This window comes from Prunus dulcis, chromosome 1, assembly GCF_902201215.1.
Source record: "Prunus dulcis chromosome 1, ALMONDv2, whole genome shotgun sequence".
NCBI classification, from domain to species: domain Eukaryota; kingdom Viridiplantae; phylum Streptophyta; class Magnoliopsida; order Rosales; family Rosaceae; genus Prunus; species Prunus dulcis.
Genome location: NC_047650.1, coordinates 171,298 through 196,893, shown reverse-complemented (window position 1 = coordinate 196,893; position 25,596 = coordinate 171,298). Strand labels below are relative to the sequence as shown.

Sequence of the window (25,596 nt, the reverse complement as noted above, 5' to 3'; positions counted from 1 at the left end):
CCCAGTCTCCAATTATCAATATCAACCAACATATCGAGGTACATGTATAAATACATAAATAAAGTTGCTCTCATTACTCAACCCTAGTTCTTTAGCAACTTGCATGGTGAGGGACATGAGATGGCTTTCTTCTTTAGCTTCTAGGGCCTCACCTGCACTCAGAAACCTCCCCGAGCAAGCTCAGAGAGAATCCTCATCAAAAAACAAACCCAGAAAAGTTCTGAATCAAACACCTTCTGACAACGTTGGAGCTCCTCTTAAAGGTAATTCTCCTAAACCCAACTTTGAGCCTCAAAATCCTAATTTAGTTTCCATTTCAACGAATCCCATTTCAGCTGTTAATCACAAGTTTCGTGTTGATAATAAGCGAATTGATCACCTACACATCGCTCAAATTCTTTCACGGAAGGACTGGTTTTTATTGCTGGACCACGAGTTGAAGGCCAAGAGGATTTTTTTAAATCCCCAGTTTGTTGCTAGTGTCTTGCAAAACCAAGAAAGCCCATTACATTCTTTGAAGTTTTACATATGGGTTTCGAGTACCGACTCGTTATTCGCAAAGAATCAATCAGTTCGTGGTGTTTTAGCCAAGACCTTTTACCGGAAAGGCCCAGTTGTATTGTCTGTTGAATTGCTAAAAGATATTAAGAATTCAGGTTTTAAGGTCAGTGAAGACTTGCTTTGCATATTGATCAGCAGTTGGGGTAGGTTGGGTTTGGCAAAATATTGTGCTGAGGTTTTTGGGCAAATATCTTTTTTGGGTTTTAGTCTTAGCACAAGATTGTACAATGCTGTGATCGATGCTTTAGTCAAGTCCAATTCACTTGACTTGGCTTATCTAAAATTCCAACAGATGCCCGCGGATAACTGCAATCCCGATAGGTTCACTTACAACACCCTCATTCATGGAGTTTGCAAGATTGGTATTGTGGATGAGGCACTTCGCTTACTCAGACAAATGGAGGGCTTGGGGTATTTGCCTAATGTTTGTACGTATACTATCCTCATAGGTGGGTTTTGTAATTCAAAGAGGGTTGACGAAGCCTTCAGGGTTTTGGAGATAATGAAGGAGAAGAATGTGTCCCCTAATGAAGCTACTATCAGATCATTGGTTCATGGGGTATTTCGTTGCATGGCCCCTAGCAAGGCTTTTGAGTTGTTATTGACTTTTTTTGAAAGGGAGTCTGTATTTTTTAAAGTAGCTTGTGATACCATACTGTGTTGCCTTTCAAATTATAATATGGCAAAAGAGATTGCTCTGTTTTTGAAGAAATCTGGTGCAAGATGTTATTTGCCTGACAGTTCGACGTTCAACATCATAATGGTTTGTTTGATAAAGGAATTAGCTAATCCTCAGAATGAGGTCCAGGAAATATTTGAAAGTTTTATACAGCGAGGAGTGAAACCAGGATTTAGTACTTATCTCCAATTGATTGAAGCTATGTACAAGGCAGGACAAGGTGATGAGGGGAATCGAATCTTTGATCAAATGATCAAAGAGGGACTTGTTTCAAATGTCTTCTCATACAACATGGTAATTGATTGCTTCTGCAAAGCCAAAATGATGGACAGGGCATCAAAGGCTTTTGGAGATATGCAGCTCAAAGGTATTCCTCCTACCCTTGTTACTTTCAATACACTTCTTAATGGATATTGCAAGGTTGGAGAGGTAGGTAAGGCACATGAACTATTGGCCTTGCTCTTGGAACATGGGTTTAAGCCAGATATGTTCACTTTTAGTTCAATAATTGATGGTCTTTGTCGGGTGAACCGGATTGATGATGCTTTTGAATGTTTTGCTGAGATGGTTAGGTGGGGGGTCACTCCAAATGCCATCACATACAATATATTGATACGCGCTCTGTGTTTCATTGGAGATATTGCTAGATCGATGGGACTAATGAAAAGAATGGAGGCAGATGGAATAAAACCAGATGCTTACTCGTTCAATGCTCATATTCAATGTCTTTGTAGGATGAACAAGGTTGAGAAAGCAGAGGAACTTTTTCTTGCTATGTTAACACTGGGTTTGAATCCCGACAATTATACATACAGTGCTTTTATCAAGGCATTGTGTGATTCAGGAAAACTTGATGTGGCGAAGGAGATATTTCTCTCTATGGAAGCATATGGTTGTTTTCCTGATTCTTCTATTTGTGATATAATTTTAGATTCACTGGTTCGGAATGCCCGTGTAGAAGAGGCCCGTAGTATAATAAAATGTTTTCACAGGAGGAAATAAATACCTAATTTGTAGGGCAAGGCTATCGCCAGTCCATGTGTTTTATGCTGCTCTGTTGATATGTTTGCTCAGAAGACATGTCCATCAGTAGCACACGAGGATGATGATTTGCGTAATGCATTTTGGAACCAACTGTATCCTGGGTATGTAGCAAGAGACTCCATTTCATCTCCTTTAAATATAGTCGTATTTCTCTTCTTAATAGAAAAACTAGTCTTGAAGATAAGTAGCATTATTTTTGGTGTATGCGCTCTCAATTGTTTCCTTGTCTTCAAGCAGAATTGTGCCCCATATTTATCTCAATTTTAAGTTGCATTAATGTATCCTGAAATCATTTCTTTTTTCTTATTTTATATTACTTGAATTTTGATAACATGTGAACTTTATGTGATTTCTTTACCAGGGAGATGGAAAGCAAAATTCAGATGTTTTGCCTGTTATCCATAGGAGGAGGCATTAGTACAGTACAGGAGCAAAGACAGATGATGCAGGACAGAGAAAATAATAGGAGGGAGGGGAAGAACAAAGATAAAAGAGAGGGTTTAGAAGAATTGAGGATCGAGAATTAGAAGAATGATGAGGGGGTGTAGAGACAAGTAAACAATAGCCTATGTACAAGGCATCACTTGTGGACGTGGCAGTATTGCTGCTAAGATTTTCTCCTCAACTTCTAACTTTTATCTGCCACCAAGAAAAAGCTTAAAATTGACATAAATTCAAGTTGTGAGAACAGCAGGATGTTTGAGTAGAATTTGGAAAGCTTGCCACAAGTAGTTTTGGACCCGTCTTTCTTTTTATTATGAAGTTGAATTGAAGAGGTTCTTGGCCATTCGGTGAAATGCTATTTATTTCATTGTGTTCCTACCCTAGCAAACCCAGATGATTACATGTTTCATAACCTCTGTTGTAGGTATGTCAATCAGAATAAAAATTAATATATGCTCCTAAATTATTTCCACTAGTAGTCCTTGAGATGATTTGGTGGCTTAGGGGTCCTATTGGACTCCCCTGACTTGGCACGATAGTTGTCTTAAAGAGATGCTCCTGCATCAAATATGCATCGTCCTTGCATGGGACTTGAACTCGAATCTCCTCCAACTAAGTGAAGACAACCACTACCAAAGGCTACTTTGAGATTTGAGTTGATCAAAGCTATTAATACAGAGACTGTTGTGTGATTTTAAGTTGTCATTTTCCTGTATTTTGGCATTAAATAAAATACAAATTTGAATTCCCATTTAGCCTGGTCCGAGCCTTGCTTAGCATGCCAGTAACATACACAAACTTCAAATTAAGCATATATTTAGGTTCAATCGTACACGGATCTTTTATGGGTATGAATGATATCCCAACAACTACAATGTCCTATAATCTCACAGAAGAATAAAGACTTGAGAAACTGTTCATATTTATCATCAACATTTACAACACCAGATAAACCTCTATGTACGGCAAGTCGAGGAAAAATCAAACAATAATAACTCAAAAAATGTAGTCTTTGTGGTACATGCTATCTTGGTCAGAATTCTCTTAGAAGTCAGAGAAAACCCAAATAAAGAATTTTACTAGTGACGCTTCATTTCCCGGAATATGTTTGCCACCTTGGGGGACAATCTTGGTAGGAATTTAAACAACTGCACCGCAAATACAATGATAGACAAACATTAACAACAATATTAAAATGTAAAGAAGCTACAAGCACGATACATGTAAACTTGAATATCATGTGCCTGTTCTTACATATTCTAATAGATCCTTTCACAGGTTAAAGAAAGCACATATCACTTCAAACGGTTTTCATCAGAAACCATATAAATAGAATCAATACCCTAAATTTTCTAACCACACCATTTGTGGTTCTCTATTTGTATTGATATTTTCTTACAGCATTGCACTTGTAAATGACGTATACAAGTTCGTTCAGATCTCGCAGTTGAACAAATTAGAGTAGAAGGTTTTGCAATGCTCGAAATGGTTCATAAAAGAAACAATTATAACGTAATAACAAAGTAGCATTCACATTCAGCTTATCTCAGTTCCTATTGGACAGATAGGCAGGACTCGGAGAACCATAATTTTTTTTTTTTTTGGGACGAAACTCGTTGAACCATATCATCTCAGTAAGACTCTACATTTCTCTACTTAGTTGCTGAGCTCAGAGAGGGAATACCAAATATGTGGTAATTTAACAAGACTAGTGTAGTAGATTCCTGTCGTCCCAGAGAGTATTAGAAATGCTAACGTCAGTATATAGAGTTAATGAATTTTGAGGTGGAATACAGCAGCTTTTTATCAGTATATAATAACAAGAAGAATATCTGTCGTTACATAATAATTAGTCTTTTTTCTAACCTGCTCAAGATTGCATTTTTGCAAAAGTCTGAGTTGGATAAGACTAGAAGATGGCTAGCCTAATAGTTATTTTATATTCTGACAATGTATATATTTCACTTAAGTACTTTTAGTAAATAACAGTGAGGCAGAGTCAAAGTGAAATGAACATATAGATAATTAGCGATAATTAGCCTTGGTATTTATTAGAGACAATTAGCCTTTTGGAGATAATATGTAAACCTATAGACATCTTTGAGTGGAGAGACAAAGAGAGGGGATGCAGGTCTGAATAGTTTTGCAAGTCTTAGTAAGAACAGCCATGAAAAATATGATTTTTACTGAAAACTGAAATCACTATAATGTAGAGTAGAACATACCCAAAGTTTCACACATGCATCAATGACAACTGGAATCAGGCAGATAAAAATGGTTATGGCAGACTGATCAACATCAATCCCGTAATGCTCAACCAAAATTTCTAACAACGTCTGCCAACCAGACTCAGAATGATACCTGCAGGTATGCAGTTTTATACATCAGAAAGATTGATATGCACACATTTTTGTCACACAAAGATGAGTAAGATGACGATCACAGATATGAAACTGAAGAAATTAACTAAAATAATTGATGCCACCAGATGACTATCACACATATGAAATAATAAATACCATCATCCCCAAAGCTTCCCTAAGTGACATCGTGCATCCGCAACATGCTGCAGGGGTTTTTTCTGCCCCTGCTAAGGTACAACCTCATTACACAGCGTTGCAAATGCAAGACGTCCTGTAAGGGAATTTTCAATTGCAGCCCGTCCAACAACCAATTGCCTTGATCATGCGATTAAGTCAACTAGACCAACAACATTGTGAGACGTTGTGCATTACTATTGGTAGGTTTGTGTTTTGGTTTAGTTTGTTCAATCAATTTCTAATCAATTTTGGTAACCATGATTCACAATCCAAAAAACTGAAAAACCTTAAGCAAATATTCTTTCAATTTTATTCATAAAAAAGGATCCCTCATAAAAAGGGGTGTGTGTGTATATATATATATATAGATATATGCATATTCGTTATATGAAGACGATCTAGTGAATGAAGAGTGCCTTAAACTTGAGACCTAGTACATTATAACTAATTAAATATGAATGGTTCATATTCATCTTACTCAGTATGCATCTCAACCATTCATATTTAATCTAACAAATGATAGTCAAGTCTTCTATCTAAGTCCCAAACTTAGACCTATATAGTGTCTTTCTCAGTGTGTGACATCCGGTATTTATTTAAAGACCGGATTTGTAGCCCTCGGATTGATCCTGTGGCTGGGCAAAGTTGCTCTCAAAGTCAAACACCAAAATGGGTTCCGGCTGTAAAGAGCAAGAGTGAGGAAGGGTGAAAGATCCCTTCCCATGCCACAAAGATGCAGTCCAAAGGTTGTATATCAAGCGTGTGATTTTCTGTGGCATGGGAAGGGACTTGTCAGCCTCTCTCTCTTGATCTTTACAGCTGGAACCAAATTTGGTGTTTGACTCTAAGAGCAACTCAGTCAGCCACAAGATCAATTCAAGGGCTGCAATACATGTCCAGTCTTTACCTAAAAACTGGATGTGCTGCACTGAGAAAGACACTACCCATATATCATGTGTGTGGATATATACGCGGTAATATTCTCTTACCATATAACTGGAAAAGTCATGTCGCCAGACTGAATCTGGACTACACAATTTAACAAAAGCCCACCTAATCTGTAATCCATATTGACAGCCTAGCAAACATAACATGCTAGGATATCTGGCCAGAGAAAAATTGTGTGTGTGTCTATATTAGCATCAAATCATTTCACATGTGCCTTGACTTTTATAGATTTCATAGTAAGTCAATTTTCATAAACTCCGCATGGTAAACTGGAAAAACCACAGTAGTAAAGAGCAGATAGTATTACCCTAAAAAAATATCTGTGATAAGTATAATAAGAAATGCCTTCCCGGTATCTGAAATATTATTTATTATCTTATAACCTGTAAATTTCAGCAAAGCTACCTGCAAAAGCAAGGGAAGAATTAAAGAATATAAAATACAATCAATTTAACAAGAGTTGAGTGCAGAATTTTAAAGCTAAAGCTAATCTTCATACAAATTTTTTAAAGCAGAAACAAAAATATTCTATATGAATCCAAGATTGCTATGTTTCTTGAGAAACTAGCTACATAGTGAATCTTAATAGGTATTTCATGAGGTTAAGCTATAATTTCATTGTCATACTACTATTTTTGTGTGACATAAGAAACAATCACATCAGCTTGAATTCAACTACTTAGATCTGATGTGTCCTGTTTCTTATCTCACCATCTAGATGTCAAATGTTTTATAGTCTTCACCTATATATATATTCAGTCAATCTTTACTTTGATATTGACTGCTGTGAAAATTCTGAGTAGACAAAAGGTGTCATAATTGCATAATTTTATCGACGAGTATTCAGCAAACAATAAGGGTGCATATTTATCACCCTTAACCACACATATGACAAATTGGAAAGGGCAAAGTAAAAAAATTATAGTATTGACAATGACAATCATAGCTAACAATGCAATTGCTGCTCATACTAACTATTTTTGTCTGACGGATGATGACAATGGTTGTTAACTGTAAAGCGTTCCGAAGACATTCAATTTAAGCAATGTTTTTTATTATCATAGGTATTAAAAAAAAAAAAAAGGTTCATACATGAAGGTATACTAAGGAAATAGAGCAATGGTAACTCACTTTACTCTGATTGCAGTATAAAAGAATGAATAACGAGACCCCAAATATCATATCTGACCATATGTTGGCAAATGCTTTACGATTCTCTAATCTCCATTCATCTCTTAGCTCTAATCTGTTGAAACCATAAGGAAAGTAATTGGACAACATTTTTCATTGAAATTATAGTCCAAAAAATCTAGCTTAAGAACATTAAAACATAAGGGCGTTTTCCAAAATTATCCATGTAATGTAATAGACTAAAGTTCAACATTTCTAATGACATTAAACTGTAATTATCAATATAAATAATAATCGCATATGTTTGACGCATAGGTGAATTTGAAGTCACCACTGACAAATGTGAATACCGGACGTTTTAAAAAAGAAATGTTCCATAGTTGTCATTTCAGAGATCAATTTCCTAAATAATTTTGTTATGCAGATCCAAATGTATAAGTGTGGAATGAGAAAAGAGTGCAGGTATAGATTTAGACCAAAGAATCAAATGCAAGAAAACCTTAAATGAGATACCAAAATCAAGGCAGTGGAATATGTATGAAACAACACATAAATTGGGTGATTTTGCTGAATTGTCCTTTCCTTAGAACTTAAAACTATTATATAATATCAAAGCACACACTCTTGAATCTGTTGTATTATATGGGTTCTTCTCTTCTTCTATACTATTTCTTTTACTTTAGAGACTAAAAAAGAAAATCAAACTCTCCATGCTCACTTTTCCAGAAGTATCTCCCTTCCTCCATCGATGTCAAGGTCAATTTTAAGGGCATATCATTAGAATTGTAAAGCTTTCATCGGACCGTGCAATTGTTCTTCCCTTTCCACTTTAAATTGCTCTGAGCATTTTTCTCTAGCTAAAATTTAATTCCGTTTGTATTTAGATCAGAGAAAAGGATATCACAGAGAGGGATTTTTCTTATTCCATTACTACACAGCCTGCTGGTTCCTAGAAATGCCATTATCTTTAGTAGGGACCCTGGCTTCTATATCTCCATATTTGCTCTAGAAAAAGGGAATTGGTATATCCATATCTTTTCCAGCCCTCCACTTTTAACTTCTAAGTACCAGTTTTGGTCATGCTCTGTAGACTTCTTCCATATTTAATGCATCTCCTCTACCCTGTACCTTATTGTCAATCCCACTTAGACTGCTCGTAGAGTTTCTCTGGAGGAAAATAGTTCCACTATCCTCGTACTCATGCATGGCATTGCTTACAATGCTTAATTGCTTAAATCTCCACTCTAACTTTTTGCACAATTTAAAGGTTTTTAGCAGCCTGAATGTAGTAAAAGATCATGGAGGTTTACACAATGGAACTCGTGATTGATGTAATTATGTAATTAAAAGGTTTAAGTGTTTGATTGTTTATGTAGTCATATGTTCTAGGGTCACAAATCATAAACTAGACTGCACAAATCTCGGCATGTGTGGTTACTTTTAGCCTTCTTCTAGAACTTACTAATTCCTTGTAGTTTACCCACTAATCTCGATTGTGACTTAATGAACCTAATCAACAAAATGGATAAAGATTAAATCAAAAATGTTATGGTTTTCCAAAGGAGCCCAAAAGAGTGTCGATCTTACGCCTTATGCCTCAATTCCCACCAAACCTCCTCATCAGAAAGCGGTGGAGATTTACCAATTTCCATCTCAAAATGAAATCTTGCTCTCTCAATTTTTAATTCCTCAACCATTTGAAGCTTTTGATTTCTTCTGACGTCAAGCATTTCTGCAGCAAGTGGTACAGTCTTCACATATCTGTTCACAAAAAGTGGATGCTGGACCCATTATTTCATAATTTAGAGGTAAAAAATGGTTAAAAATAAATTTAATACCAATTCCAATGCAACAAAGCACAAAGATTGAACTTACAATCTTTTTCCTTTAGTTTATACGTGCATATATAAGACACACAATTATGTATGTAATTTTTGTCATAACCACTGCAATTTGAAACTTGGAAAATAGAACCAACCTACCTACAAAGTTATCAATTGTTTCCTTAGAATAATGACCTACCTAACAAAAAAAATTTTAAGTTAAGGAGAGTAGAAAGGTTAGATTTAGAGAAGTATGATTTATACTATCAATTAATGTTAGATGCTTGTAGGTCTTATATTTGGCTGATCCGTTGAATAAGACACTGAATCTAGGATCTGCATTGATGATGTTGGGTTTTGAATCTTTTGATATAAAACTAAACCAGATTCCTTGACTAAAGATTATATGTTCTCTTCCATATGCATCCCATATAAGTGTTAGAATTAGAGCATCTAACACTAACCAAATGGCAATGGATGGAAACAAGGCTCAGAATTCCCAATGTGGGATTGTATATTCTCCACCACATAATTGCATACATGGCTTTCTTTAAAAGAAAAAAAAATAAATAGCAGCCACTAATTTCAACACATGCTTTTAATGCAGTCTTCTTTTCTTGCATTAACAGAGGTTAGCACATTAAGGTGGCATCCCCTGGAAACTTGCCGAAGTTTTTCCTTAAGCTACCCAAGTTAATATCTATGGAGGGGAGATTTAATTGAATATTGGTGATTAGACATGTCACTGGGAAATTCAGAAAGCCATTGTTGGACAATAATTACAACAAGGCAACACTTTGTCAGTTAAATCTTTAGGATTCAGAGGGTATCGACTCAGTGCCTGAGGTCTCTTTCCTCTCAAAGCAATTTTTTTTGGTGATGCATATGCCTTAAATCCCATCCTCTTTTTGAAATGTGTGTGTATGTCTTTCTATATCTGATAAGAAAAAGAGATAATGGTTACCTGTCTAAAAAAGGCATCAGAAGATAGTCGTGAACCACAAAATCCAAGGCCCAGGGTATAATTATTAACACCGCCAAAAATTTAGCCTGTAAAATGGATGAATTTGACTTACGAAATTAGTCCCTTAACAAAAAGGAGAAGATCCAAATATGAGACAGAAAAATATCAATATCTAAAGGACAAACGCAGGCTGGCTGACAGAAAATTACACTCAAACCATGTAATGTAGTTTTGTTGCATGTTGTAGAAAGGTTAAAAATAGAAACACCAATGCAATATAAATTTCAATATTGCATGCTTTGATTTGATAGCTCCTATATTAAAGGGGGAATGTCTCATGTTCATAGTGCACAAACACGGGTTCCTATATCACAAAAGCAAATACAAAAAGAAAGAGAATCACAATTGCTATTATTGTGATCACTATACTAGTGATTACAGTTTTGGACTCAGCCCTAATTGTAATTGTTATTGTACAGAGCAATCTTATCTCTCAGATAGGCTCTCTCCATTATCCTAGTGATTATTAGGAAAGAACTACATCTCCTCAACTAGATTGTTTCCTTTGAATACAGTCAATGGAAAATATTTATTACCTTTTGGTTTCCACCATAATTTAATTATTTAAATTGACTTAACAGGAGGAGTTATTATTGGAAGAGATGCTTTGATACATTGAAGAATTTTGCATACTCGAGCAAAGGAAATGAAATGAAAGGAAATAAAATAAAAAATAAAAACCCACAGTTGTGAAGTGAAGCAAAGAAAATGAAGAATTTTGTTGACAGACATGAGCACTTACCGAATTGAGTGAGGCATAGCGGAAAACACGGTCTTCATAGAGCATGTCGTCGTCGTCGTCATCTTCCTTTCTAAGAACGAAATCAGTGAGAGAGTAAAGCAAGCCCTTTTCTTGAGTAGGATCCGACTGCACAGCTTCCCAGGAAGTAGAATTAGAATCCGCAAGCCAGTCCTCCCACTTGCGATTCTCCTCGTTCGTCATATCTTGCTGTGCTTCCCTCAGCTCCACGATTGCTTCAGCCCTCGTCTTCCACGCCTCAAATTTCTCACCTTCATCAGAGCCGTCCATCTCCAAGTCATCCTCCGCCTCCACCAGCATGTCATCCTCCTTCAAACCAAGCCAATTGCCATCCTCGTCGAAAAAGAATCTCTGCCACCAGCTCCTTTCCCTTTTTCGTTTCCCGGCATTTGGGATGAACCCGGCGGCAAACTTCCGTCTTGTGTCGCCCAGTTGAGCCACTAATGTCGACGAATTTCTGTGCAGATAAAAGGAGCTCCGCCGCAGCTTCGGGTTATTAAAGATAAAGTTTTTGCATAAGACCATGGAGGACATGATTAGTATGAGCCCACATTTTTCAGCTTCTCAAAGCAGAAATGGAATTCAAACATGAACATAAGTGGAAGTAAATAAGAGAGAGCATGAAGAACAAGAGGTGTTGGTTGGTAAAGAGATACTGAGGGAAAGAGGATAACGGTTTAGTCATTCCTTTATTTATGAGTTCCGCTAATATTAACAATACAAATATTTTTTATTTTTTCACTTTATTATTATTATTTTTTGGAAAATAGCTCTAAATGCCATCTTTTTTATAATTTTTTTTCTTCTGAAAATACCACATCTCCCCAATTTTTTTGCAACTATCACCTGTAAATATATATTTATTATTCACTTATTGCACACATATCACTTTTCTCTGAAATCCTCTTCCTCTTTGTTTTCTTCTCTACCCAAATCCAAACCCCAATTTCGTCTCTCTTCAAATCCCTTCTGCAACCTAAACAAACCCAAACAAAACCATCTTTTCTGAATATGACAGCATGTGTTGGCATTAGGTGGCCATTGTTTGAGCATTTTGGTCCAATTTTGGGGGGTTTTGAAGTCTGGGTTTAATGCCCTTTTCAAGAACAGCTTCTCTAGAAAATGAATTGTTGGGAATATGTAAGTTTTGATGTTAAATTGAACTAACTACGCATCTTCTCACGAAGAAGAAGATCAAGAACAACCTACAAAACCCACAGCTTTGCCCTCAAAACCCAGTTCTTCCTCTTCCTCTTTGTTTTCTTTTCTACACAAATCCAAACCCCAATTTTGTCTCTCTTCGAATCCCTTTTGCAACCTAAACAAACCCAAACAAAACCATCTTTTTTGAATATGACAGCATGTGTTGGCATTAGGTGGCCATTGTTTGAGCATTTTGGTCCAATTTTGGGGGGTTTTGAAGGCTAGGTTTACATGCCCTCTTCAAGAACAACAATCGTATTGTGATTTTATTGCAGTTGTATTGTAGTCGTATTGCGTTTGTATTGCTATGGTATTGTTGTTATATTAATATTTTTTGGTGTTTTATTGATATGTTACTATAATTTAATAGGAATATATGTTGATATCATTTTTCTTTATCTGCTTGTGATTTGAGTAGGAGTTGAGATTATTCTTGGCTGAAGTATTATTTACGATCTCTCTCTCTCTCTCTCTCTCTCTCTCTCTCTCTCTCTCTCTCTCTATGTGCTCTTTGTATTTTTCTCAACATTTATGTGCTAATTTAATGTCTGGCATTGTTTTGGAACCATAATCAGTGTCAATCTCATTGTTTCTTTAAAAGATTGCTGTGAAATTGTCACTTCATTTTCTTCTTTCCTTTGTTTTAAGATATTTTTGTTTGGAGAAAAAGAACTATGTTTTTGTAATCTAAAAGACTAGGTATCTATGTCCCACATCTTGGGACTAATTGAATGTTCTTGTTGATATTGAAAGGAAGCTGGCATCTTTGGTTGAAAAAATGAAGGTGTTACTGCTGAAGTAATTTCTACTTGATTTCAATTTGCCTATAAAACTTGTTGACTGGTGCTCAACAAGTTGGGTTTTTGTAGCTTGAGTTGGCTTATAATTTAGGTTCGTTTTTTGCATGTGAGTGTTTTAATGGATTGGATCTTCTACCTGTATGTTTGTCAAATCTCAATCATGTTTCTGAGATGAGTTGTGCAGTAGTGTTGGTTGAAAATTAATATGTTATTTATTCATTGAAAGCATATTGTTTCCCGATGGTGAGTACTTGACCAAATTATAATTTGCTGCAGTTTTGTCTTGACAATTTATGTTTCTCTCTCTTTTTCTTTTCAAATTGCACAAGGAAAAAGCCACACCCAACTCGTTTTCCCTGTGAAGAACAAATTTGAGGTTAACAATTACACAATGTGTTTTAGCTGGTTTGTGCAGACACTGATGTGCAAGTCATACACTGGCATTGGAGACCATTTTGTGCATAATGTAATGTGTAGACAAGGAGTTCTTTGAGATGCCATTTGAAGAGAAAAGCAAAGCTTCTATTATGAAAATGCTAAGCAAACTTGCAGCAAACTGTACACATCATTGATTATACTTGTTATTAGGCCCCAAGAATTAGTAAGGACATAAGATATCATGTATTCTTCTTGTGGAGCCGTATGTTTCTAATATTTGTGTAATGTACTTGATATTATTTTTGAGGTCATTATTATAATGATATGAAATTTTCATACATGGTTATTATTTTTTATGTACTATTTATTATATGTAGCAACTGAATATTGTAATAGTTCAACAATTAGAACAATATATAATATGGGAAAGAGAGTACAAAGACATCCATACGGTACTTGTTTATTGTCATTTTATTGCTTTTGCATTGGTTGTCTATTGCCCCTTTATTGATTGTTTATTGCTTTCATATTGCTTTTGTATTGCATGTATATTGCCACTTTATAATCTACATGACATTATAATGGAGTGGAAGCAACTATGGATATCATCAAAATTAACCATTCTTACATTATCGTCTTTTATGTTTCAAAACTGTCGTATACGTGACTGCCGTCTCTTGCTCAAGATCCCAAAGTTTTCAAGTAAATTGAATTAAAATTTCATTTAATGGTATCAAAATAATTACATGGTCTCGTATACAATAATATTCAATACAATTTTTTTATTTCACATAATCTTAAAAAATGACCAAGTATCTCAAGAATTAACAAATTGAAAACAAAAATCTCCTATTTAATTGTTGAATTTACATGAAGCATCATCCCTTTTACTCTTGCAGCTGCTCAAGCCTAGTCCCCCTTCAAAAGTCATGATCCAAAATTCACTAGCTGACTAGTCTCTCCAATCTACCAAAATATTTCATTCATTTATAGAATATAAGATAAACAAACCGAAAAACATGAAGCTCTCGAAGGCAAATATTTCATTCATTGATAGAATCTAAGATATTTAATGAGTATACTTCCATACAAAGTCATCAATTATTTTTATCAAATGCAGAATGACATGTCAACCATTGTGTTTTCACCCCACAAATTTGCTAATTTGAAGCACAATGACATCTTCTAAATATACACTCTAGCTATGTTCAACTATATGTCTGTTATGTATAAGCTTTTCATAATTTCTTGTCATTTAAAAACTTTTGTTGGTATTGAACTCAAGACACCAATGAAAATATTTTGAGGCAGTTTGAATACGTACAACAGAGCAAACTATCACAATTGAAGAATACCCCTTACCCAAGATGTGTGACATAGATACACTGCTGGTGACAGGACCCGATCCAAATTCCGCTTTGGAATTCGAGCCGGACCCTGTGCGTGTCCGATACTTGGCGAATGTCGGGCACAAATGACCTATTTGCCCTTCTTACAAACTTAATTTCTAGCCTCGACTTCTACCGAAAATTCGGCAGTCTCCCCTATAATTTGTTCAATCCCAAAATTTCACCTGTCAAAACGAGCATGTAGATTTATACAACCAACTGCCAGTAAACGTAAATATACATTCCAACAGTTCAGTTCTCAATCTATGGCAAAATATTAGAGCAGTTACTAAGAATTTACAAATGAGTTAATCTTTTTACAAAACAAAAATCCTACATCAAGGAAAGGCGCGGAAGATAGAAAACGGTCCGGTGGTGGATTCCTGTGCACGTCTACTGCCTGGGGGCGCAAAACATTCAAAAATGTGAGTGGACAAAAATAAAGGTCTAGAAAATAGCATATGAACATACTAACCCCACTATAAAAACAGTTATGTAAAAATTGAATTTTTACTTTTCATTTGAATCATACTAAAATCAATGCATTCACATATTTATATACGTATATGCCAATCATATTCAAGATCAATAAAATTCTGTTAAAAGCACTGTAATCAATTTAAAACGACCACCTAGGTGTACCCCTTTAATTCTGTCAATTCCTGATATCCGTCAATTTTCCTGGCAGGTCTCGGTGACACAAAGTCAACCCGAGCCTCAATTGGCAGGATTCAGGGGACCGTAGTCAGCCTGATCCGCATTCTGGCTCTCACGGTACGGGCGTCCCCGAAACGCATGAGGCAGATGTCAAGTGCACTGACAAACTAAAGGCAACTTGGATGTCTGTGGACATCATCATATCCGAAGGCAACATATACCGAAGGCAACTTGTTTCTATAACTGGGTACCTAATTAAGTGGCTTAAGGAAATATAAAATTTCTAAAAGGTCTGATAAAAAACTGAATTTTTTGATTAAATCTAGAACTCTGCTTCCAGTTTATCTAATATAAATCTCAATCTCTACTTTCCATATCTTTTTAGCATTTTAACTAGACAACATATAAAGAAAGATATTTAACTTCAACAAAACATGCTAGGAAAACCACAATCAATAAAACTTATTCAAGATCAAATAATGAAATTCATTTGCATAAAATCATTTATAAAATAAAAGTCCACTCAGTTCTGGTCCGATCTAACTGGACCTCTTGAAGGTCTCTCCTACGGGTCTGCTTGGCCCCGGGTGCCTGATTCAACCACCATGAGTATTTAATTAATAAAACTGCTCGGTATAAGTATTTAATTAAAACCCTGACCCCCGGCTCCTAAAAGTGCGTGCACTAACTTTAAAGTCATTCTTATGCCCACTTAAGCATTTCGGATGATTAGATTTGTCTGAAAAGATCTGAGACTTCACTAAGTGATAAACTTCCATATTAGTCAATACGGAACCTCGTGGGGTCCACGACCTCCAATTGCCAATCCGGGAGTTTCTATAAGTTCCTCACATTTAAATACCCATGTCCTGCAAGTCTGGTCTGAATTGGACGGTTGGATTGACCACGATCGTGTAATCGCATAAATTTATAAACCCTAGCCCTAGGGTTCGCGATTTCGGAGTATCCGGGACTTCGATTCACAATCCGTTGAATCCTACACGATTCTGAACTTATCTAGAGCAACATAACTGAAATTGAGTACGATCCAACGGCTCAACAGTATTGAACCCGAAAATCGTACGATATGAAAAATCCATTCGAGGCTCAAACGGTATCCAAATTGAGATCCGCGAATTCCTACGCGCTCGTGACAACCTAAGGATCGCATCAAGACACAGTGCCACTGCACTACCCTCGCCCACGCGCCGTCGCACGCGCCGGCAGCGCTGGGTGTCCAAAGCGATTATGCATTGCCAGAAAATCTCAAAACCATGGCTCCAAACTCCTACCCTAGATATAACACCATATTTGGAACCACTTTTGTTCTTGGACCTACCCCAAAAAGTGGCCGGAAGTGGCCGGAATCACACTTTCAAAATCGGCTGAAACCTAGATTGGAAAATTGAATGATCTACGCTTGGAATTTCTGGAATCCTACCCAACCAGCAGCTAGAGCATGGAAAATAGCTAGAAAAACTTAACTCACTCGTCCGATTTGGTGGCCGGATGAAGGAGAACGAAAGCTTGGAAGTTCTGTCAACTCTGGAGTGATTCCAAGCTTTTTCAAGCGAAAAACAGCTGTTCCAAGGGCAGGGACCAATCGGGAAAGGAAGAGGAAGCGGCGGTGGTTCGATTGGGTCTGGTCCCGTCGATTGGAGTGGAGGGTGGCGGTGGTTATGGAGGTTTGAAGGTAACGATTTTGAGAAAAGAAATAAAAAGGGGAGGGGGCTGTTTTCAGAGGAAGAAGAGTGAGGGAAGAGAGAGAGAGTCAGATTTTTTTAAAGAAACAATGAGATTGAAAATGATTATGGTTCCAAAACAATGTCAGACATTAAATTAATACATAAATGTTGAGAAAAATACAAAGAGCAGAGAGAGAGAGAGAGAGAGAGAAAGAGAGTGATCGTAAATAATACTTCAGCCAAGAATAATCTCAACTCCTACTCAAATCACATGTAGATAAAGAAAAATGATATCAACATATATTCCTATTAAATTACAGTAACATATCAATAAAACACAAAAAAAAAAAAAAATTCAATATAACAACAATACCATAGCAATACAAAAGCAATACGACTACAATACAACCGTAATAAAATCACAATACGATTGCTGTTCTTGAAGAAGGCATGTAAACCCAGACTTCAAAACCCCCCAAAATTGGACCAAAATGCTCAAACAATGGCCACCTAATGCCAACACATGCTGTCGTATTCAGAAAAGATAGTTTTGTTTGGGTTTGTTTAGGTTGCAAAAAGGATTCGAAGATAGACGGAATTGGGGTTTGGATTTGGGTAGAAAAGAAAACAAAGAGGAAGAGGAAGAACTGGGTTTTGAGGGCAAAGCTAGGAGTTTTGTAGGTTGTTCTTGATCTTCTTCTTCGTGAGAAGATGCGTAGTTAGTTCAATTTTACATCAAAACTTACATATTCCCAACAATTCATTTTCTGGAGAAGCTGTTCTTGAAGAGGGCATGTAAACCCAGACTTCAAAACCCCCCAAAATTGGACCAAAATGCTCAAACAATGGCCACCTAATGCCAACACATGCTGTCATATTCAGAAAAGATGGTTTTGTTTGGGTTTGTTTAGGTTGCAGAAGGGATTCGAAGAGAGACGAAATTGGGGTTTTGATTTGGGTAGAGAAGAAAACAGAGAGGAAGAGGAAGAACTGGGTTTTGAGGGCAAAGCTATGGGTTCTGTAGGTTGTTCTTGATCTTCTTCTTCGTGAGAAGATGCGTAGTTAGTTCAATTTAAGATCAAAACTTACATAGAGAGAGAGAGAGAGAGAGAGAGAGAGAGAGAGAGAGAGAGAGAACTAAATTTCATAGAAAAGTGATATGTGTGCAATAATTGGACAACAAATATATATTTATAGGTGATAGTTGCAAAAAAATTGGGGTGAGGTGGTATTTTCAGAAAAAAAATTATAAAAAGGGTGGCATTTAGAGCTATTTCCCTTATTTTTTTTGGTTGCCAAAATTATGACGAGCATGGGAAAATCACAAACACAGGTACTTTAGAGGTTTGAACCTGGACTATTTGGGAATACGCCAAAGACCTGAGCCGATTTATTAACATCCCATTAGTTTTCTTTTTATTTTTTATTTTATTTTTAGAATTAAGAAAATATAACATAGGTAGTTATGTTCTATAAAAGTATGACATATTATCTGATTTTGTTTTTATTTTTAATTTTTTTAATATAAAAAATGTGAATTTACCATATTATCCTCATTTAATTAATAATTTCAATTTTTAATGTTTTAATTAACCAATGGCATTTTATGGTATTTTGAATGTTTCACCATTCTCTGTCTTTTGTTGTTGGAACAATATTTCATGTTAAAAAATATATTGGTCTTATTTTTAAGAGGCACAATTAAATTATTATTTTTTGCCCTAGTTAGAAAGGAGAAGGGTTTTGTCAAATATCATGAGGTTCGAACCTTGAGATATTAAGACCCCTTTTTTTCCACTAGGCTAGATACCTAAATATATTTTGCGATTTTCTATTTAAACCCCACACTTCTCTTAGTTCATCCCAACTTTTAATTTAAATTTTCACAATTTCTAAGAAAATCCCACTATCTTCCCAAGCTACCCTTAAATACACCCCAAACTGAAAAAAAAAAGAAATAAAAGAGATTTTCTATTTAAACCTCACAATTTTCTTTGTTCACCCTAATACTTAAATCATTAAAAAATATTTGTAGTATACATGAGATTTTGTTGTTTTCACAAGTTTGTTTTTATCATGTGATTAGATCATATGGGAAATTGTAGTTTGTTTGGTTTCGTTTTATGATGACACTAAAAACCAATGACCACAACATCTTCTTTTATTTTTTACCCAATGAAAAAGTGACATTTAGCCTACTGAGATGATATGATATAGGGAAGTCATTTGCTATTTGAGAACATTGCTATAGTAAAAATGGCATTTAAAATGATAATCGTTATATACTTTTCTTTCTCCACAATCAATTGTAGCATTGAAACAAAAGCATACCTATATTTTATAGGAGATAAACAGGGAAGATAATGAAGGTGTAACCTGATAAAACTTTATAAAAGTTTACAAAACCCAATAGGTCAGATGAAAATAAAACTGTTGTGATAAAACATCTAATAGTAAGAGATCAATATACATGAAGATGTACATCAAATGAACCGATAAGCTCTTTCCGATTGTCAATACGATCTCGATATGGACTATACCGATCCAATGCTTTGAGGTTGGAAATATCAAGCCAACGAATGATAACAGGTGGCATAGGATGGTGTGGTTGCAAGTGTAGCTGTCAAAATAAGATAAAGTTGTCAAATGTATAGTTAAAACAACAAACAAATTTCACAAGGCAAAACTGCCAGTTATAAATAGAAATTTTTTATTATAATACCTGCACAAAGTGTTTTTCAACCAGTACGATGGAAATTTCCCAACGTTGATATTCAGGTAAAGAATGACTTTCCGTTGGTAGAAACATAAGAGATATGACATTTGAAAAATGCATCAAGACCACATTGTAACAATTTGCAATAAGGTAACCCATTTCTAGTATGAGCATCCACCTATCTTCTAAAGGGTAATCATCAAAATAATCCAAGCGATACTCAACCTCACGCTTACTTTCAACACTCTGAAAGATAAATTCATAAAGAAATTCATCATTTTCCAACTCATTTAGTAACTCCCTCTTTACTTTACGCCAAGAATTCTCCCCGTAACCTAGCAACCCAGCAATAGCTCTAAAGCCACAATTGCCATCATATTTTATATTTTTGGGCCCCATAATAAATGGCCTTATAGCAGCTGGAAGTTTGTCATTATATTGTTGTGTCAAGTCTTGGGGATTGACAATTTGTTGTTGATACACCTGAATTAAAAAAAAAGTGTAAGTTGATCTTTTGAAATTTTGATGCGTTAATCAAAATAATATAAGTACATACCGGTAGTTTTGGTGGCTGCTTCTTAGGCAGTGTAGTTTCAACATTTTGTGAATGTGCACTTTCTACCCTATTTATAAACATTGAAACAAGAGATTTTGTATAAGCTAGGAATAACCTTGCAAGCCTTCATCACACACTTGTTGATATGCCATCTACATAATAAATGTCGAACACTAGGGAATACATTGCGAATGGCATTTATAAGTGCCATTTTCCTATCAGTGACAATCACACCTGGAAAAAAATTTATATTCATGATGCTTTTCAATCTATTCAAAGCCCACATATAGTTGTCTTCCTTTTTAGAAGAAATATAAGCAAATGCAACTAAGAATGTTAGTTCCGTCGATGTCACCCCCACAATTTGTAATAATGAGTATCGAAACCTTTTGTCTTATATGTGCAAACCATTACTAGTACATGAGGAAATGCGTGCAATAGGGTTACACTATCAGGGTAAGCCTAAAAAAGATCGCTCACACAATTGGTGTCATCAGTCTATGCCAATGAATATACTTGTGATCAGATAATCTACATAGCAATAGTTGCATCTCAAATCTATTAGCTTTCTCAACCAATCTACATTAGGCTTCTTAATATAATGCCCACCTCTCTCACAACCTAAAGTAACTCTAGCTCTCCTAGTTATAATTTTTCCAGCTCCATTAGATCTTTTAATGACAACTACTATGCCATACTTTCGTCCTTGCTCACGACTCCAATTAAGCAATGCTTCTCGACTATTAAATATCTATATAAAAGCATATATGGTAGTTGTAAAAGATTATCAACCACTTAGAAGTTACAACATCATAATAATAGTTTATTTACCTCATCAGTTGTGAATTGTTTAGTTGTGTCCAAAACACTTTCTGTCCTGGTACCATGGCTTGGAGTAAAAGTATTTTGTTGTGGCTTCCCAAAAAAAAAAAAAAAAAAAAAAAAAAATACCTACAAGGGGTTCATTATTGGACACTCCTGAGGACTTCAATACTGGCTTTGGGGAAGGCTTAAGTACAAAATCATCATTGGCATTAGAAACATCTGTACTTCCTCTATAGTTGTTAGAATCAAGGGACACCTCATTGCCTTACTTGGCAACAAAATCAGTAGTTGTGACCGAACATTTTCACACTAATAACCTTACACAATGCCATCTCATGCTACCCTTTAAACTTGCCTTAGACAAAAAAACTTTTCTAACAAGTGAGTGGGACTTTTCAAATGAACCCAAAAGTGTGACACTTCCCAAACTAACAAGGGAAGCCGCATAAGCCATTGTTCCCTGATGCTTCCTACTAAAATTAGCATTGAGACCCCACAACACAACCACCCATATATATATATATATATATATATATATTCTAAACTGTCATCCTAAACTCTCTAGAGTTCCAGATAAAACGTGAACTTGTATGTCAATTAGTATAACATGAAGAAAAATTCAAGCTACCCAATATTGGAATTCCAGAAGTGACAATAATGTTATTGTTCCCAGCAAAAAAAAAAAAAAAATGGAACCCCAAATCCGAAATTTAATAACATAAGGTATAAATTTTAAATCAAAAAATCAAAACAACTAAGCAATCAACAACCAAGAGTTTAAAAAAAAAAAAAAAAATACAACAGCCAAGCAATCAACAAAGGGAAGAGAATAAGATCATTATAGCTAAACAATCAACAAGCCTTTCTATCAGCTCCACGCAGATTTTAAAGAGGTAGGCTCGTCAATGTTCTACGTCTTTAAAAGATGAGTAATCTGGAAATAAGATGTAGAGGAGTTTGTATTTTTCTAAAACTTAATATGAAGAGTGGTGGGGTGTGAACAAAGAGAAATGCAGAATTTAAATAGAAAATCTCTATATTTTCCTTTCCTTAATTCTAAAATGAAAAAAATAAAAACAAAATCATTCGTGATAAAAACTCCTACGGAAAATAATTGAAAAAGTCGGATCGACCCGATCGTATGGTTTAAGAGTAGCTCCGATTTGACCCGATTTTAAACTCTGATACTCAGAAGAAGAGTGAAATAGAGACGTTGAAAATGCAGTAGGGTGAGGGAGAGAGAGAGAGAGAGAGAGAGAGAGAGAGAGAGAGAGAGATGAAGGCGGTGGCGGGTATGGTGGTTTCCAATAAGATGCAGAAGTGGGTGGTGGTGGCGGTGGACAGGCTGTTCCATCACAAACTCTGCAACCGATACGTGAAGAGGACCTCCAAATTCATGGCCCACGACGAGCAGAATCATTGCAACATCGGTGATCGAGTATGTTCTTTCTCGTTCTTCTTCTCTCTGTTTCTTATTCAACAATAATTTAATTTCATCATAAGCATATTACTTGATCAGGTCCGATTGGAGCCATCGAGGCCTTTGAGCAAGCGCAAGCATTGGGTTGTTGCCGAAATCATCACGAAAGCACGCATTTATGAGCCTATTTTACCATTACCACCTTCACCTTATTCTACTTCTTAAAGGCTTCCTCTTCAACTGCTATTATTATTCCATGATAAGTAACATTAGCTCCTCCTTTTTCTTTATTTTCTTCCTTATATATTTCATAGCTTAGTTAGTCCTAATGTAATCGTATCAGATTCATTAATTTAGCCATAAAATCTAACAATTGTGATGCCCGTTTTCCAAATTCTGATTTTTTTTTGTTATAAGCAGATTCCAACTCGTTATTAATTTAGGCAACAAATTGATGTTTTGGCTGTAAATCTAAAATTAGTTAAGGATGCAATTCTTTTGCAAACCTCCTGAAAGATATAATAAGTTTGGTGCATTAATACTGTGTGTGCATTTCTTCTCAGAGCTAGAGCTAGATGCAATAGTTAAGCTATAAAAAATCATTGCTTCTCAAAGCTTTTGGTTCAAATGCTATCTCTACTAGTCTTTGCACTTTATCTATTTGTCCTGTTTTGCATTTTCTTCTTCTTCTAATGTTAAAGTAATTTTGTTTGCGTTTCTTGCCATTACCAACCACAAGACTATAAGTTGCCATGTCTAATATCTGTATTTTTTTCTGGTTTAGTTCTCTTATCGTTGACTGCTTAGAAAATGTAACCAAACATGACATAAGCCAAGCATATGCGAGAAGAATATGAAAGCTTTCCAGCATGTAGAATCGTGATTTCACTTTCTTCTGGCAGGTGAAGCTTTTGTGTAGAGCATCTAAGAGGCCGACATGACCAGGTTTAGCCAAAGCAAGTTCTTTTAATTTCTCGAATATTTTGTTTGTATGGGAATGTACCTTTACTCTAAAACCTAATTATGAGGAATTTATATCTCCAATTCTGTACTGAATTTTCCCACTGATACTTTTGATAAATTCTTTATATATCAATGCTTCATTAAGTAAGGCATTGAGCTTTGTATTCTTCAGGAAATGGTTGGTTGATTTCTAGAAAATCTATATACATTTGTATATATTTATGTATGTATGTGTTTGTATATATTAGTGTATGTATATGTATGCATTTATGTATGTATGTTCTCCTTTAGAAAGAGGCTTAAACATAACAAGTGCATTGATTCGTGTCTTGCCAACTGCGGTTCTATGCATTTGGGAACTTCATGTCTATACCATGCTCACCCACGTGACGGTATCTCTGCTGCCACGTGCAACTTGTGACATCACACCACAACCATGTCAGTTCCACCTGCTCACTTGAGACATGCTCTTAATTTTGGACCCTGTTTGCATCCCCATTCACATCCATTATCTTCCTTCATAAATGATCTCCTACAGTAGTTCTTTCCAGATCCTACTCTTCCGCTATCTTGAGACTTTCTCTTGGTGAGTCTCCTTACCCATGGATTTGGGGACAACATCTACTTCCAAAAAGGTCCGGCGAGAGAGAACCCCAGGACGCTATAAGGGCGTTCGAATGAGGGCTTGGGGTAAGTGGGTTTCTGAAATCAGGCTTCCAAAGTCAGGAGACAGGATATGGTTGGGCTCTTATGATGCCCCAGACAAGGCAGCTCGGGCCCATGATGCTGCTGCGTATTGCATTCATGGTGAACGTGCAGAGTTCAATTTTCCAAAGAATAGAAGGCCAGTGCTCTCTAAGGGCTCGACAGTTTCCTTGTCCAAGAAGGATATACAGACTATTGCAACAGATTTTTCTTCAGCTGATGTATCAGAGTCTACTCCAGTGTCGTCTACAATGACAACCCAGGTTCCATCTGATAAACCAGCTTCTCCAAATTTACTGGTTTCTAAGGGTATGGCAAGTGCATATGAAGTGGATAGTGGTTCATTTGCCCCACGTTGCGCTACTGGAGAAGCTGTTGCTTCACTAGAAAATATACAATTGGATGATTTCCTCATGCTAGATACAGATTGGATAGCTGATTTTTATTAGGTATTTATGTGCATTTACATATTTATATCCACTTATGCAGGCCAGTCGACAGATGTTGTAATTAATGTGATTATACTATAAAACTAGGACTTGGGAAAGTCAACACGTGCGACATCCTCCAAAGAAGACGACCGTCTTCTTGTTTATCTCCTCATTGGTGCATCTTGTGCAAAGTGTGTGAGGAAAGTGTGGATCGCTTGTTCTTGCATTGTTCCTACTCAATAAGGCTGTGGTGGCTCTTGTTGAAGGAAACTGAGGCTGTCTGGGTTATTCCTAAAGAGTGTTTCAAGCTCCTTTAGTTTTCAATTTGTAGGTTTAGGAAAAGGGAACCTAGCTTCAACCTTAAGGGGCTGTTTGGTGCAGTCTATGTTTTGGAATATTTGGCTGGAACGAATTAGAAGAACTTTTGAAGCTTATGATGTGGACATGGACGCTCTGTGGCTTAGAGTGAAATTCTGGGCAGCATTGTGGGCTTCGGTAACTTTGGAGTTTTGGGACTATCCTTATCCTATCATTATGAGGGTTCTTGTAGCTGTTGTGAAGTGATCTGCCTTTAGTGTTGGGTTTCTGGGTTTTCTCTGGGAACTTGTTTCGTTTCTTTGTTTTTGCATGGGTTTGGTATTTTGTTCCTTTTTTTTGCTCAGTTCGTGTTGGCTGCGGTGTGAGGATTTCTCATCCTCTTCTTTGCCCTGCTGGGGTTTTTAATATATTCTACGTTTCTATTAGAAAAAAAAGTATGCTTCGATACTAAATTACTAATTGTTTGGATTTGCTAGACATGTGTCTTTTCATCCTGAAGTACTCGGGGTTTGTTGCATGTTTTTAGGAAGCACTTATAAGTGATTTTGCCGAAATTGTTTTTGTTGGAAGCAAGTTGAAATTTTTATTAAAAGTTTT

At 36.0% G+C, this 25,596-nt stretch overlaps 4 protein-coding genes across 6 annotated transcripts; 2 read left to right on the top strand and 2 right to left on the bottom strand.

Moving 5' to 3' along the window:
- Window positions 1-77: 77 nt before the first annotated feature.
- LOC117616046 (putative pentatricopeptide repeat-containing protein At3g16890, mitochondrial) lies at window positions 78-3,179 on the top strand. The gene is made up of 2 exons (XM_034345248.1): window positions 78-2,385; window positions 2,646-3,179. The coding sequence occupies exon 1, from the start codon at window positions 104-106 to the stop codon at window positions 2,240-2,242; it is 2,139 nt and encodes a 712-aa protein (XP_034201139.1). The 5' UTR covers window positions 78-103; the 3' UTR covers window positions 2,243-2,385; window positions 2,646-3,179.
- A 348-nt stretch (window positions 3,180-3,527) lies between these two features.
- LOC117616558 (chloroplast envelope membrane protein) lies at window positions 3,528-11,617 on the bottom strand. The gene is made up of 7 exons (XM_034345910.1): window positions 10,937-11,617; window positions 10,135-10,220; window positions 8,935-9,108; window positions 7,348-7,462; window positions 6,524-6,621; window positions 4,954-5,089; window positions 3,528-3,876 (listed from the first exon to the last, which is right to left on the bottom strand). The coding sequence occupies exons 1-7, from the start codon at window positions 11,486-11,488 to the stop codon at window positions 3,808-3,810; spliced, it is 1,230 nt and encodes a 409-aa protein (XP_034201801.1). The 5' UTR covers window positions 11,489-11,617; the 3' UTR covers window positions 3,528-3,807.
- A 7,909-nt stretch (window positions 11,618-19,526) lies between these two features.
- LOC117638738 lies at window positions 19,527-20,180 on the bottom strand. Its single transcript, XM_034373844.1, has 2 exons — window positions 19,788-20,180; window positions 19,527-19,685 (listed from the first exon to the last, which is right to left on the bottom strand). The coding sequence occupies exons 1-2, from the start codon at window positions 20,178-20,180 to the stop codon at window positions 19,527-19,529; spliced, it is 552 nt and encodes a 183-aa protein (XP_034229735.1).
- A 2,086-nt stretch (window positions 20,181-22,266) lies between these two features.
- LOC117614185 (ethylene-responsive transcription factor ERF015) lies at window positions 22,267-25,348 on the top strand. Of its 3 annotated transcripts, XR_004583836.1 has the most exons (3): window positions 22,267-22,600; window positions 22,682-22,845; window positions 23,367-23,771. XR_004583836.1 is itself a non-coding variant. In XM_034342906.1 (2 exons), the coding sequence occupies exon 2, from the start codon at window positions 24,148-24,150 to the stop codon at window positions 24,697-24,699; it is 552 nt and encodes a 183-aa protein (XP_034198797.1). In that variant the 5' UTR covers window positions 22,267-22,600; window positions 23,367-24,147; the 3' UTR covers window positions 24,700-25,348. The 3 variants fall into 3 exon arrangements, 1 of the variants encoding a protein (XP_034198797.1); XR_004583835.1 differs by having other exon boundaries at window positions 22,682-23,771; XM_034342906.1 differs by lacking the exon at window positions 22,682-22,845 and having other exon boundaries at window positions 23,367-25,348.
- Window positions 25,349-25,596: the final 248 nt, after the last annotated feature.